Below are 14519 nucleotides of genomic sequence, written 5' to 3'. Positions count from 1 at the left end.
CTTAATATTTAACATTGATCTAAGTGATATGTGGACTACAAACCAGTATCCGTCCAATCTCTTCCCTGAAAAGGTAACACAGCCTCACCTCAAACTAACAAGACACACTTAAAAGGGTTGAAAAAATAATTAAGTGACCAGTAAAGGGAAGAAATTCTACCGGCTTCCTCTCATGTTGGGAGTCCTGTCGGAGTTCCAGGTGAGACATAGCCACAGGTAAATGAACATATATCCCAGGAATCATTTAAACCGGACACTCAAAAGAACGTACTGGCCATCCCAAAGTCTTAAAGAACTTCGGTATTATTGCAAGTGAAAAACAAGTCATACCTGTCACTTGTGTCACCTTGGATGCCATATTCGACATGGTGTAACTTTCTGAGGAATGTGCACTGGGTGCAGTTACTGTCTGGGCTGATGGCTGAACCGGCAAGTTCTTCTTCAACATCTGAGCAAAGCTAGGGACTCGGGAGCTCTGAAACCAGTCATTGTTGGCAGGCATCTTCTCACCTACAAATCGTAAGAAAAGTGGCAGAAAATGAGAAACAAAATAGTAGGTTAACTAAAAATACTCTGAAATAAAAAACAACCACGTTTTCATAAATGTTCTCACACACACACACACACACACACACACACACTCGGGCAAAATCTCTTTCTAACTGATGTCATGACAGCTTTCTGACTCGTTTCAGAAGACACGGAACCCATTTCTGCTAAATCCCTTCCCTAAGCACTGCTACAAAAAGGGAAAGAAGGGCCAGAGAGGCCTGCCTGAGGGAAAAGCCCTTAGGGGTCGGGGAATACGAAGAGAAAAAGGAAATATAGTAACAGGAGGCCTGTAGAGGCCCGTTGGCGGCCTCCCGCGTCCTCCCAACTCCCACCTACCAACATCGTCCTTCCTGCCCTGTCGGCTGGACGCGGCGGGCGGGAAGCTCAGGCCCGGTCGCAGGCCCGGCCTCAGGCCGCGGTGCTCGCTGGAAGACGCCATTGCTTTCTCCTCCGGGCCTCAACCTCTCACTCCGGGCCGCTCTGCGTGAGAGCCACGAGGCCGGCGCCTTTCAAATGCAGCGTCGCGGCAGCTCTGCAAGACCCAGGCGGACGCCGCGCACCGGCCTCGTCCAATCACCAACCGTCTCCGCGCCGGCGCTCCCGCCCCTGCATCTGCGCCTGCGTCACTGAGCGTGAGGCGCCTCCGAACGTTGCGTATGTTCGATGGTCTGGTCCTCTGAGCCTGGGCTTCCACTGCCGCCCCTCTCTGCTGGCGTGGGTCGGCCCCACGCTCACTCCTCTTGCCGGATGCCCGCCCAATGCCTCCCCACCGTCCTCACAGAGTCCTGGATCGGGGCCTCCCTATCCAGGGCGCTTGGAGGCAGGCCTCGTGGTACCCGTGTATGGGTGGGTGGCTTCAAGGAAACCCTTTGTTTTATCCCCAGTTGTACACTGGCAAGGGACCTGTGGGCAAGGCTTAGCTTCCATGGTGTCACAGGCGGAGCCAAACACTGAATCATGAAAACTGGTGGGGGTGTTGAGAGCTAAGACCTCTAATAATCTATTGGACAAACCCAATGTGATGTCTTCAAGTCTTTGCTCTCATAAAAGTTAAAGAAGGCCACGATGGAGGTATTAGCTGATAGACTGTTGAAAAAAATTTTAATAGTAAATTACTAAATACGTTTTGGCATGGAACCCAGAAAGAATTTAAGGAATTGAGTGACCTTGTTTATAACAAAATTTAAATGTCCTTTTAAGTGCTATTTTTTAAAATATGGACGAGGTTTCTGAAGAGTTAAATTACTTTAACCAAAAAGGAAAGAAAAAATAACAATAGAATTGATGGTATTCTGCCTCATTTAGCAAGAAGTATAATCCACCCACAAATACATGGGATAATTTGGAGGGAAAAACACACACACACACAAAACAGTCTCATTCCTCTCATTAAGCAATACGTTTTCAGTAATAGCTTGTTTCTTCAGTGATTATCAAAATGTGATTATGTTGCTTTGATCAAGTGCCCACGAATGACTATAGTGATAACTCAACGCAACATTTTATTTCTTTACATTTAGAAGCTTTTGCTTACAAAAAAATTTTTAAAATTCAACTGTTGTTACCAAGAAGTAGGATGATGAATAAAACTTCTAAGTACAAAAATATATAATTATATTAGGATCAAATTTCAGGAGGGACATGGAATGGAAATAGAAGCTCAAGAAGTAAAAGAAATGGGAAAAAATATACAATGGGGAAACATTAGTTTCTTCAATAAATAGTGTTGGGAAAACTGGACCACTACATACAAAAGAATGAAACTGGATCACTAGTTTATACACAAAAAATGAACAAAATGAATTCATAACTTGAATATAAGACCTGAAACTATAAAATTCCTAGAAGAAAACATAATTTAACATAAAATAACTGACCACACACATGATTTGGGTTTCTCATTTCTTTGTTTTGTCTATTTAAGGGTTTGTCTATTATTTTTATCTTTCCGAAGAACTGACTTAGTTTTTATTGTCTTCCTGTTACCTATTTTTTTGTTATGATAACTCAATGCAGAATTTTAGAGTTGTAAGTGAATTATGCACTATTGCCATATTGCAGAATCTAACTATGACTATATATTTACCATTTCCAGTGAGATGTATACTACCTTTCTATGTTTCTGTGATGTTAACTTTTTTTTTTCTTTTTTTTTTAACTTCCAATGAACTCTCCTTAGCATTTCTTATAAGGCAGGTCTGGTGGTAATGAACTCTTTCACATTTTGTTTGAGGAAGTCTTGATCCTTCCTTCATTTCTGAAGGACCACTTCTTCTCTGGGTATAGAATTCTTGGTTGACAGTTATTTTTTTTTCATTATTTTGAACATGTCATCCCATTCTCTCCTGGCCAGAAGAGTTTCTTTTGAGAATTCTGCCTATAGTCTTATGGGGTTCCCTTGTATGTAACTTTTCTTTTTTCCGTTGCTGCTATTAAAATTCTTTGTCTTTGACTTTTGACAACTTAATTATGTGTCTTGGTGTAGCCCTATTCTGGTTCAACCTGTTTGGGGTCCTTTGGGCCTCATGGATTTGGATGTCTATTTCTCTCCCCAGATTTGGGAAGTTCTCAGCCATTATTGCTTTCAATATACTTTCTGTCCCTTTCTCTTCTCTTTCTGGAATTCCCATAATGTTCCAATTTACATTCCCACCAGCAATGCACAAACATGGTTTTCTCATAGCCTTGTCTAACAGAGCCACAGATATTATGAATAGTTGCAAATTTAGTTTAAATTGCCCTTTTCTTGTTATACCATTATCACAGTAAATGTCAGAAATAAAATTTATATTTATGTTTTGTAATCTCATATGTCAATACTATTTAAAGCCATGGGAAATTTTTAACATTGAGAACTTACTGGCATAACTGTTTCTTTGAAGCAGAGAATTAATTATCTGAAGGACTCAAGTAAGGAACTGGTTTCTTTAATTTTCAGTTACTTTGTTTTATGAAGTAACTTTCTGGCAGTATTACCTTAGACACTAGATCCAAAGTAGGAATAGAATTTGCTTCTGTGGTAATTTTGACTAGTAGACATAATAATGTTCCTATAGCCCCCAACTGTAGGGGGGGTTAAGGGGGATACATAGATGAGGCAAACAATAGATAAGATGGTCTAGCAGAAAGAATACAAAATATGACTCTAGCACCAGGGTTTTGGTTTTAGTTGTACTAGGTTTGTGTGACAATAGAGAGCAATTCTTAATTCCCCTATTAACTATATCTATCTATCTCTTTAGGTATATAAATTCCCCTACTAATCATACACACACACACACACACACATTTATGCTACATATGACTTTGGCTGGCTAAGTATCTTGGTTCTTTTGGAGGTTTTAAAAATGTTTAAAAATCTATCAGAGAGAATACTGTCTTACCTACCTATGTGCAAGAGTTTGCAGCAGAAGGCTTTCTTGAGGTGCTTTCTAGCTCTAGGTGCTTCAGTTCTATTGCTTACCCAACCTTTAAGCTAGCTGTACTGACCTGGCTGATTTCAAACCTGAGTTGTGATTAACAGCATTATAGCTACTTTTGAATATTATTTTAGATTTTGCTATTTTTAAAAAATCTTTATTATGCTAATGCATGTACATTAGACATATACCTTCATAAGCACAAGATATATATGCATTATACATCTACCTTTATATGTACAAAATACATATAAACATAGAGTATAATAGAAACAAACAGCTGTATTCACCACTAGCTTCAGAAATAAAACAATAACTAATATTTCTGAAGCCTCTGCTGTGCCTCTCCCTGATTGTATCCTCCTTCAGCTAATTTTCATTTATTTTTATAAGTATTATCTTCTATGAAAACATTTAGTAACTAACACAGGGTGGGCATCTGTTAATTATAACAATAAGCTACAAAAGGAAGAAAAGACTCAAAAACAACTACAGACTGAAACCAATTTTGTGATTTTATTACAATATTTACAAACAATATTTTAGTAGTATTTAATCATATCACAATTACTCAAACTATATACAAATAGATATTTATACAAGTCTACATTTAAAAAAAAGAAAAAGCAATTAATTACCAAAAAAAAAGTCACATTATCAACAAGCTCTTTTCTAAAAGTTATGGCCAATAACAGGAAATTCACAGTTATTCTGAAAATACTTTAAGATGCAGGCATCATATTGCACATAATACAATTATAAACCTTACTGAGTAGATATATATATTTTAACCTAGTTTTTCGCAAAATTTACATTACCATGCAATACTTCACAGTATACAGAACAGTGGAACTGGAACAAACAGGTTAACTTACAAACGTTTAATATAATGGCCACAAAATTTAGAATAATTTTAAAGTTATATTTAAAACAATTTTAATATACAAAAAAAAAAACACTCCAGTGTAATAAAACTTAATGGACATAATCATAGTTTGTTCACAGATCAAGTTTCTTTTTAGTGTTCATCTTTGTCTTTTCCTTTCTTTTCCTTTTCATCCTGTAGTGCAGTACCGAGTTTTTTGATAAGAACGGACAGAACCTTGTCCAATGGGTCCATGACTCCTCTTTGAAGCCATTTTGGTATAGTAGTCCTGGCATGATGAAAGCCCAGTTTTTGAAGAATATAATCAACGCCTACTGGATCAATCTTTCTTCCAGTCCAAGAAATCAATCTAAAATAATTATAAACAATAATTAGAAGTACAGTGCCCTAACATGGTCCTGATGGTAAGTTCAAGAGGATCACTAAGCCTCTATAATACGTTCAAGACAAAATATTTTCAGTAGGTGCATTTGAATAATCTGACCTATGGTTCCTGGATTCACTGTAATAGCATTCATAAAATGTGTGATTTTAAGTATTCTTGATAAGCCTATACACAGTAATGGAGTTTAGTGATTTCATCCTGATTCATTTATTTTAGACCGCAAGTTACAAAGTCATCTTACACATTTAAAGAACTGATGGTTCGGTCTAAAACATGTTAATTAACTTGATGGAGGAATCCTTTCACAACGTGTACGTATATGAAATCACGACATTATACACTTAAAACAGCTTTCTACTTTGTTAATTGCACCTCATAAAGCTGAAAAAAAATAAGAGTTCAACAAGTATGTGGCATAATGGTAATCAAAAAAGGCTACATTATACTGAGTGTCTGCTATGTGCTAAACATGTTCGAAGGAAGAAGCATTTTCTTCCTATTCTTGGTATTTCTTTCCATACAGAGGAACAGCCATTTGTGAAACACCGCTGCCCTTTCTCTGCCCCCTTACTGATGATTTATCTGACTGGCAAATTAATGCAGGAACTGAGTAGTGTAGTTGAGTACCCTCCTCCCTACCTTCTCATAGGAGCCATTCATTTTGGTGTTCCTTTATGGCACAGGTTTTTCAAGGACAGGCCCCCAAATAGGTGACCCAAGACCATTCACGGCTGCCTGTGGCCAGGTAGGTACACAGGGCTTCTGACTGCCCGACTCCAGCCCACCAACCTCCACAGCGCTGCATCGAGAGCCTGCAGGGAAGTCCGATCCCGGCTCCGTAGCAGACAGCCATTGTTGCCAGACATCCAAACCACATTCTCTGGTAGCAGCTTTATCAGTATTAAAACTAACTTCGATTTCTAGCTGCCTCTCTTCCACTATTTCAATTAGGGAAAAGGGGGCAGGTATTAAGTACTAATCTGTTAAACTCTTAATAGTCATAAGCATTTTGCATTAATTAACTTATTTAACCATTGTAACAACCCTACAAGGTAGGTAATACCATTTTCTAAATTTGTCTTATGAGGCAACTGAGGCAGAGAGAGGCTATTAGGTCCTTTGGGCAATGTCACTTGGCTCCAAAGCCACTGCTCTTAACCATGCTTCCATCACTATACTGTATTATTTAACTGGTCTCATGATAGTTTGCTAAAAAAAGGAATATATTTATGGCAAATTTAACTATTTTTATGCTCATTTTAAATTAAAAGATACAACAGGTCCTCTGTTTCATTATAACAATGTAGGAACTTCATTCTTGTATCAATTAGGCTATGGTAAAATTGTAAAATTGGTTTCATTCTATGTTGTTTCCCTTAAAATCATAGAACCAACCTATCAACAACATCAAGTGATGATTTACCTAGTCAATTTCATTATATTTATTTAGATTTACAAATATAAAGCAGATTTTCCTTTTTTCTGCCTCTCAGTTTTATTTATTCTATTTTTTTGATTTTATTAAATTTATCAGGGTGACATTGATTAATAAGATTATATAGGTTTCAAGACAAACAAATGAGAAACAAGAACTCATAGACACAGACAATAGTTTAGTGGTTACCAGAGGGTAAGGGGGGTGGGAGGTGGGAGATGAGGGTAAGGGGGATCAAATATATGGTGATGGAAGGAGAACTGACTCCGGGTGGTGAACACACAATGGGATTTATAGATGATGTAATACAGAATTGTACACCTGAAATTTATGTAATTTTACTAACAATTGTCACCCCAATAAATTAAAAAAAATTAAATAAAAAAAAATAAAAATAAAAGAGAAGATAGAAATGGGGGAAAAAAGATTATATAGGTTTCAAGTACCCAATTCTATAATACATCATCTGTATATTGCATTGTATGTTCACCACCTGTAGTCACACAGCAGCCTAGCCGACTGTCCCCGTGTCTTTCCTTCAGGAAAGAAAAGTCTGTGAGACTGTGCATTTTTGGGACTTTGCTTATCTCTATTTTACACCTTATGTCTCTCTGTCTGGTCCCCAAAAGATGGTTTGCAGCCAATGACGGGTAAGATTCCCCATGGGGGGAATAACTCAAACCAGGCGGAACCGAGTGGGGATCCCCAGTGAGCTGCCTAAGAAGATCAAAAAGGAGCCTTGCCTCCCCTTCCCCCCTGCCTCGGAAAAGCCATTGCTGACTCTGGCTCTCCTTTCTCACCTGATTGTGAGAGAAGTCATGAGAGTGATAAAGATCAGCTCTCTCCACTTATCTCAACGGAACTGTTACTACATGAGATACTTGTGCCTGGGAGGGTACATATGATAGTTAAGATATCATGGGACTTGATGCTTCCGCTGTTAACAGACAAATGGTGATTGAAATAAACATTTTTTCTGCTATGATGTATGAGTCTCACAGATTGTGTAAGAAACAATGTTATTTTCTTGTATTTGTATGAGTGTCAATAAAAGCCACCAGTCGGCCCGATTCGAGGCTCCAATCTCTGGTGACTGTGAGACCCCTTGGCCCTCTGAGATTTAACTGCATTAAGTCTCTGTTTCTTTCTTTCTTAAAACTTAACCCAAAGCCGCCCCTTCTCGTTCCCTCATTGCCTTCAAGAACTTCAAGAACTTGCCTGTGTGCGCTGGACACGACAACCACCCAGTCAAGTCTCCTTCTGTTGTCATATATTTGACCCTCTTTACTCTTTTCTATGTACCCTCCATCCCCTCTTCCCTTTTAGTAACTACCATACTGTTGTCTATGTACGAGGTTTTGCAAAACCGACTTTCTAAATAGTTTTCTGCATTAGGACCTCTGCAGTATTTTAATATTGTACCTACTGATACTGTTAATTTTCCTCATGTGTTTATTATGTACTATGAATTAACACGCAAGTGTTTTTATCAGTTTTGTTACAACGAATTTCATTGAATACAAGTGACTAACACAAAGTCATTACTTTCTGCTTACACAGAAGTCCACTGTATAATTGTGTACTTATTTTGGTAGTGTGGGATTATTTTGGTATAAATATGTGTGAATCATAACCTCATCTGAATGAAATCTGTATCATTCTGCAGAATGTTGTGAAGTGTGATGGACTTTTTTTGATTCTGTTATTCCATGATTCAGATAGTTATAATTTGATTAACAAAGCAGAAGAGAGGAAAGGGAAACATAATAGGAATGTTGTATTAATCACAAGTGAGGACATACAGAAGTACTGCTAGTTATAGCAGCATTATAAACATAATTAACATTAGAAAACACTTTTGAAGTTCTGATATGAAAACAAGTTGATTAGCTGGGATCATGATTGTGGACAAACTGGACTCAGTAAAGCATTAAATTCCACATTTCAAAGTCATGAATGGATCCTATGCAGACAAAAAGACATTGTGACACTGTAGGTGCTATTACATTGTCATGGCACATGTGAGAAATTGTACTGGCTCCTTAATAATGATGTCTGACTTCTACTATGTCCTCCCAAACTAAGTTACAAAGCAGTTTATGGTAGCTAACTCAAGAACCTGAAAACAATGTGCTGGTGAGATGGTGAAAAAATAACAGCAACTATGGAAGAAGAGTTATTCTCATATTTTAGTGATTAACTGACAGAATGTCACACAGTGGACAGCTAATCAGCACTGAGATATTCTATGTTTGTGCTTCTGTTGAGAACACTTACAAAAGCAGAAAGGAACAGCAAAAATAGCAGTCAGACGTTTAGAGGTTACAACTGACTAATTTCTAAAAATATTTTTTGGTGAAAAGTATTTAATCTGACACACAATTTAAAACCTTTTTCTCATAATAATCCCATAGGATATAGGTAAATATATACATCTTCTTACCTAAGAGTGGGCTCTAGATGCCACGTGTTACACATAAAATCTCTCCAGTCCACAGTGGTATAAGTGATGCCATCTTCTCTGTCTTTCTCAGAGGAATTGTCATCATGTATAATAATTGGACTTTTCTGTCCTGGTCGAGTGGATAAAATCCGAGGTGGAAAAATGGCTATAATGAAAACGATAAATTAATATTGCAAGTCTATATATTATACGTTTACTTTAAATCACTACACAAATCGAACAATTGGCTCTATCATTTTATTCATGAACTGGCCAAAACTTCATTTAATTACATTTATTACAAAACAATATTTTAAATAAGCCATAAATAAATGCCAATTATTAGTATTGCTTGAAGACAATATCAAAGTTACTTTATTATCTTACAATTAGAAATACATGTCATTGTTTATTTTTGAGAATAGCATGTTTTATATATATATTTGTGTGTCTAAAACTAACGGTAAAGAATGCTGAGATTTATCTGATAACAGGCGTACGGCACATTCTTGTCGGTTTCCTAAAGAATGGTTGTAGGTGGATGACATTTTATTTTAACAACTTTATTGATACAATTCACCCGTTTAATGTGTACAACTCAGTTATAGTACTGCAACCACCACCAATAATAAGCAAAAGCAGAGCAACTGAGCAGACACCTGTATTCTTCTGTTGGGGACAACAATTTCATTCCCAGTCAGTGTACTTCCCACTGCTAACTCCCAATGAAGTTATAACCAGAGCGACCCATGCACAATTTATCTCAATGTTCTAGAAATATTGTTGATTCTGGTCTAGTTTTATATGCTGTTACGAATATTCCCAGGCCTGTTTATGTTTATTTTGACCAAAAGTAATTGCTTTTAGTTTTTAATAATATGCTTATAGTTATTAAAACATTTTTATTTATAATTGAAATCCCCATATAGATAATAAAACTTTGTTACTGTAAGTATTATATATGTCCAATAATCAAGTCCCTGTTCCCTGTTTTCCCATTGAAATGTTTTACAACACTTTATATAAAGAAAACAATTTTTTTTTTTTTCCAGAAATACACAAGTTCATGGCAGGCCAAGACCAACACAAAAAAATGACGATTTCACATAATACCTGAGAGAAAGAAATCTGGCAGACTTTCATATCTAGACAGATTAGAAAAGAACTCTGAACTTCATAGGTTTATCTAGAATGTTTTTCTCCACATTAAGTTTTAATATTAAGGCAGAGAAAAAAAAAGAGGATTGCCAGGGACTGGTATGTATTGGTGCTATATGTGAAAATTGCATCTACTTGTAATATCTATAACATTTCCTATTATATAGTTTCATGATTTTACTTGGGGAGTTTTCATAGATTTCTCCCAGCCATCATTACTGATCCTACTCACTCTGAATTTTCGGCATATCTAGATTGAATAGTACCAGAAGAGCAGTTCAATCTATGCTATGCAACCTTTGCACTCTTTCGACATGGTCTTTTGATCACCTGTCTTTCTGTTTTCTTCACCCAGACATTAATTATGAGGCTATTTTGAAATATCTGTAAGACACCTTTTATATTTCTTTCTTCATGAGAAGCAGATTATAGTGTGACCTGAACAAATGACAGGCATACCTCGGTTTATTGCATTTCACAGATGTGGGTTTTTTTTTTTTTTGCAAATTGAAGGCAAGACCCTCCACCAACAGAAAGGTTTTGACCGCTTTATTATGATGCTCTCCTTATTGTGTGGGGTCTGGACCCGAACCTGCAGCATCTCCGAGGTGCCTGTACATCTATTCCAAGCAGTTTTTAAAAATCACATCTGTTGTTTTACCATTACCATGTTTCCCCAAAAAGAAGACCTAGCTGGACAATCAGCTCTAATATGTCTTTTGGAGCAAAAATTAATATAAGACCCAGTATTATTTTTATAAGACCGGCTAGGTCTTCTTTTCGGGGAAACACGGTATGTATGCATGTAGTTGTACAGTAAATATTGAATCAATAAAGACCATGTACTTGGAGAGCATTCCATATCATTACATTTCAAGTTACCTTATTTTAAATAATTCCATGATATGGACACACCGTAATATATTCAACCAATTCCATACGGATATTAGAGTCACCATGTTTCTTAATGGGCAAACATTTAAGTTTCCAGTGAGTAAACCAATGTTGGCTAGCTCATAAAGACAAACACCACTGAGGTCTAAATATTTATAAAAAGAAAATGTTCTCTGCATTCTAAACAGATTTATTTAATTCAATTTAATTTTCCCAATTATGTGTACAAGTCCTGCTGCTTTATTATGTAGTTGTTCCTTCAGTCATTTCACTTTGACTGGCAACATTTCTTCAAAGAGGATTTCTTTTCTTTGCCTACTTTGTGAGAATCTCCTACAAGGCCAGATAATGTACATTGGTATACGGAAACATTCTGGAAAGCATCAAACATCACTCAGTGTGAAGCGTGGTTAGAAAGAGTACTGTGTACCTAGAAGATACTCAGAAAGCCTGCGAAATAGTCTTACTAATATATTATTTATAGGTATTTCATTAGAATTCATAGAGGAAGGAGACACATTGTACTCGTTTTGTCATAAGACCATAAAAATCCATATAAATGACAGACAACAGCCTTTCTTGAAGCTCGAAAAACAAAAACAGAAAAAACAAACCTCCCCAAACAAGAATATGCTACCTACCTTTTTCTTTTTCTTTAAGATAAGCCGACACTAAATCATGGAGAAACATGATGAGCTCAGCATCCATAGTCACACAGATGTGGTCAGTGAACTCTGTCACCACACTACATTCTACCTTTGGCTTCAGGCTGGGATCTGCAAGGGCAAAGTTCCTTTATAGCAGAGATTTCATGAATGAGTCCCTTTCTCACCGTTAATAAGGGCTTTACATGGGTTTGTGTAAATGCATCCAATTAAATGCAACAACAGAGAAATGAGTAGTTTTTGTATTTACAGAATGATGATTTACAGAATGATAGTTGACTGAGCACTTTTCAAAAATATGCCATTTATTCCTCATAAAAACCCCACGAATGAGGTCCTGTTGTTAGCCCCCATTTTACTGAGGAGAAAGGTGCAAATGGATTAAATCATTTGCCAGAGATCATATGGCTGGCATGAAAATCAATCAATTTGACCCAGGAAATCAATTTCATCATATTATATTAATATTACAAAAATAACCTGTGGGAAAACAGCAGTAGTTTGAAGTTCCTTTAGTATTTTCTTCGGAACTTTAGAAACTAAAGATGGTTTTCCCACATACCCTGTAATGAAGGTTCCTGTGGTTCTTGAACATGAATGGATTTAAAGTCGAGCTGCATCCTTGGTAATGCAAAGATAGTCTCTGTTTCATGATTGTAGCTAGAACCTCCTCGGAAGCCACTCAGCAAACTGGAATTCTTCACCATGGTGCTGTTCTCAGCGTTATTAGCATCAACATTACGAAGTAGGTTTAGCTCTACATACATAATAATAAAGATAGTAAGAATTGAATTAAACCAGTAGGCATTGTAAGCCTATAGCTTTCATGACACCATGATACACAGAACTTTTATCATTTCAGAAGTTAGAAAATAAAGACATTTTTAAAAATAGTTATATAGAAGCTGTGGTCTTGAGAATAGTTATATATCTCTATATATGTAGATGAGGTACAGATATATATATAAATATAGTGATGTTAATATGTATGTAGTGATTTGTACTTATATATATGTATATACACACATATATCACTATTCTCAAGACTGAAGCTTTATAACATGATTTCGGATAAATCCAATAATCCAATCCATTTTTTGTTTCTTGAACTTTAAAATGAATATTCTCAACTGAATTCAAGTCTGAATTTAAGAGTTTCATTAATCTCAAAGTTCTCCATACATTGAATACTTTACAGAATTTGCAATTAAATGATCCTGACCTTGAAATCAGGTAGAAGTCCTGATTTTCCCCAACATATGTGCTATGATTTCATTATGGTTGTCTTATAAAAATTAGCATTTTTTCTAGGTACACAGGTATCAGTTCAACATGCTAATAGTCCCTCCATAGTATCCCACCCAAAAAGGATCCCTTCCTCCCAAATATCTACTTAGAAAGTAGAATAGTCAATACATGCATAAACTAATTTGCTTCTTTATCCTCTTTTGTTCTCAGAACATTTCTAACAGTCTCTAATCTCTGGGGTAGCCTAATCCATAGTAACTATTTTCCATAGGGCCCAAGTCATCTTTTCCATTTTGAAAAGTCATTTTTAAGTAAAACATTCAAGTCTTAACACGTCTTAATCTAGTCAGCTTTACAATACAAATGAAATGTATTGGTAAAAACAGTACTGTAAACTTGAACACAAAAACAACCCCAAAATAAAAATTTTCATGACCACAATATTATAAGATTGATAAATCTAATCAAATGAAAAAGCTCATCAGAACCACTCTCTTTAAACTTCTGCTTCATAGGAATAAAATCATTTGGTTTCATTTTAGTCCATCCACCCTGAACCTTAAGTTTGTGGCCTTCTATTACTTAGTTGTGTAATAACTCTCTAAACCTCCAATGTTTAGCACTAGTATGAAAATATTTTTCCAATTATCATAAAGTAAACTTAACTTTACTTTAATTTATTTAAATTCTAATTTATTTAAATACTTCTAATTTATTTAAGCCAATTTTATTTTGAATGTTTTCAGTTACATCTGAAATAATTCTACTCTATGAGATGTTGCATTACCAGCGTGGTGCAATCATATATAGTATTATTGTTACTTATGTCAGCAGGAGTAAAATGAAACTTTTTTAATTGAAGAAATGAAAATCCTCCCTCCACTTAAATTCTAAGCATAGTCAAAAGAGCTCAAACTAGAAAAAACAAAACAAATCTCTCCAAAAAAACCAAACTCTGAACCTTCATTCCTGGTGGCTGTAACATAATTGAACCATTCTTTTACACTTGCGACTCCGTGGGGTGGGTTTTCATGGCGGCGCCTCGTTATCTTGGTTATTGTGGCCATGGGACTTTCCAAAGCTCCACATGGTTTGGTAACCATGGTATTATGGCCCAGGTGAAAATCCAATGTTTGTACAATATATGTAGAATGATCACTAGCGCCTAGAGGAAAGGAAAAGTTTCTTAATGTAACGAACTATATTTAGATGCAGCAGTTGTGGCCTTAGAGCAACAGATGTAGTAAGTCATACACAGATAGGGAGGGTTGTGAAATTGAGGAGTAAATCAGTGAAGGGGAAAAAAAAAAATCACAAATAATTTTTTCTTCTTTTAGTTATAATGGGATTTATCCCCAGTAAGGGGAAGAGCATCAACCATTTTTTTCATTCATCATTAAGAAACCTCTGAGTAGGAATTAAAGCTAAAAGGAA

The 14519-nt window shown here is 36.2% G+C and overlaps 2 protein-coding genes across 9 annotated transcripts in view; both read right to left on the bottom strand.

Moving 5' to 3' along the window:
• ADAD1 (adenosine deaminase domain containing 1) overlaps positions 1-1171 on the bottom strand; it is a 32569-nt gene extending 31398 nt beyond the window's left edge. The window contains exons 1-2 of one of the 2 annotated variants that reach the window (XM_033134757.1): positions 1134-1171; positions 331-510 (exon numbers count right to left, since the gene is read on the bottom strand). In XM_033134757.1, coding sequence (XP_032990648.1) covers positions 331-510; positions 1134-1164 — 211 coding nt within the window. In that variant the 5' untranslated portion in view covers positions 1165-1171. Of the gene's footprint in view, positions 1-330; positions 511-1133 lie in introns of those variants that run through there. The other variant, XM_033134758.1, reaches the window with a different exon arrangement.
• Positions 1172-4470: 3299 nt separating this feature from the next.
• Positions 4471-14519, bottom strand: part of BLTP1 (bridge-like lipid transfer protein family member 1) — a 161636-nt gene continuing 151587 nt past the window's right edge. For all 7 annotated transcript variants that reach the window (XM_033133318.1, XM_033133322.1, XM_033133321.1 and 4 more), the window contains 5 exons: positions 14047-14250; positions 12400-12594; positions 11814-11948; positions 9121-9286; positions 4471-5206 (listed from right to left, as the gene is read on the bottom strand). In XM_033133318.1, coding sequence (XP_032989209.1) covers positions 4990-5206; positions 9121-9286; positions 11814-11948; positions 12400-12594; positions 14047-14250 — 917 coding nt within the window. In that variant the 3' untranslated portion in view covers positions 4471-4989. The remainder of the gene's footprint in view (positions 5207-9120; positions 9287-11813; positions 11949-12399; positions 12595-14046; positions 14251-14519) is intronic.

Source organism: Rhinolophus ferrumequinum, chromosome 18, assembly GCF_004115265.2.
Source record: "Rhinolophus ferrumequinum isolate MPI-CBG mRhiFer1 chromosome 18, mRhiFer1_v1.p, whole genome shotgun sequence".
NCBI lineage: Eukaryota > Metazoa > Chordata > Mammalia > Chiroptera > Rhinolophidae > Rhinolophus > Rhinolophus ferrumequinum.
This window is presented reverse-complemented; position numbering and strand designations above follow the sequence as displayed.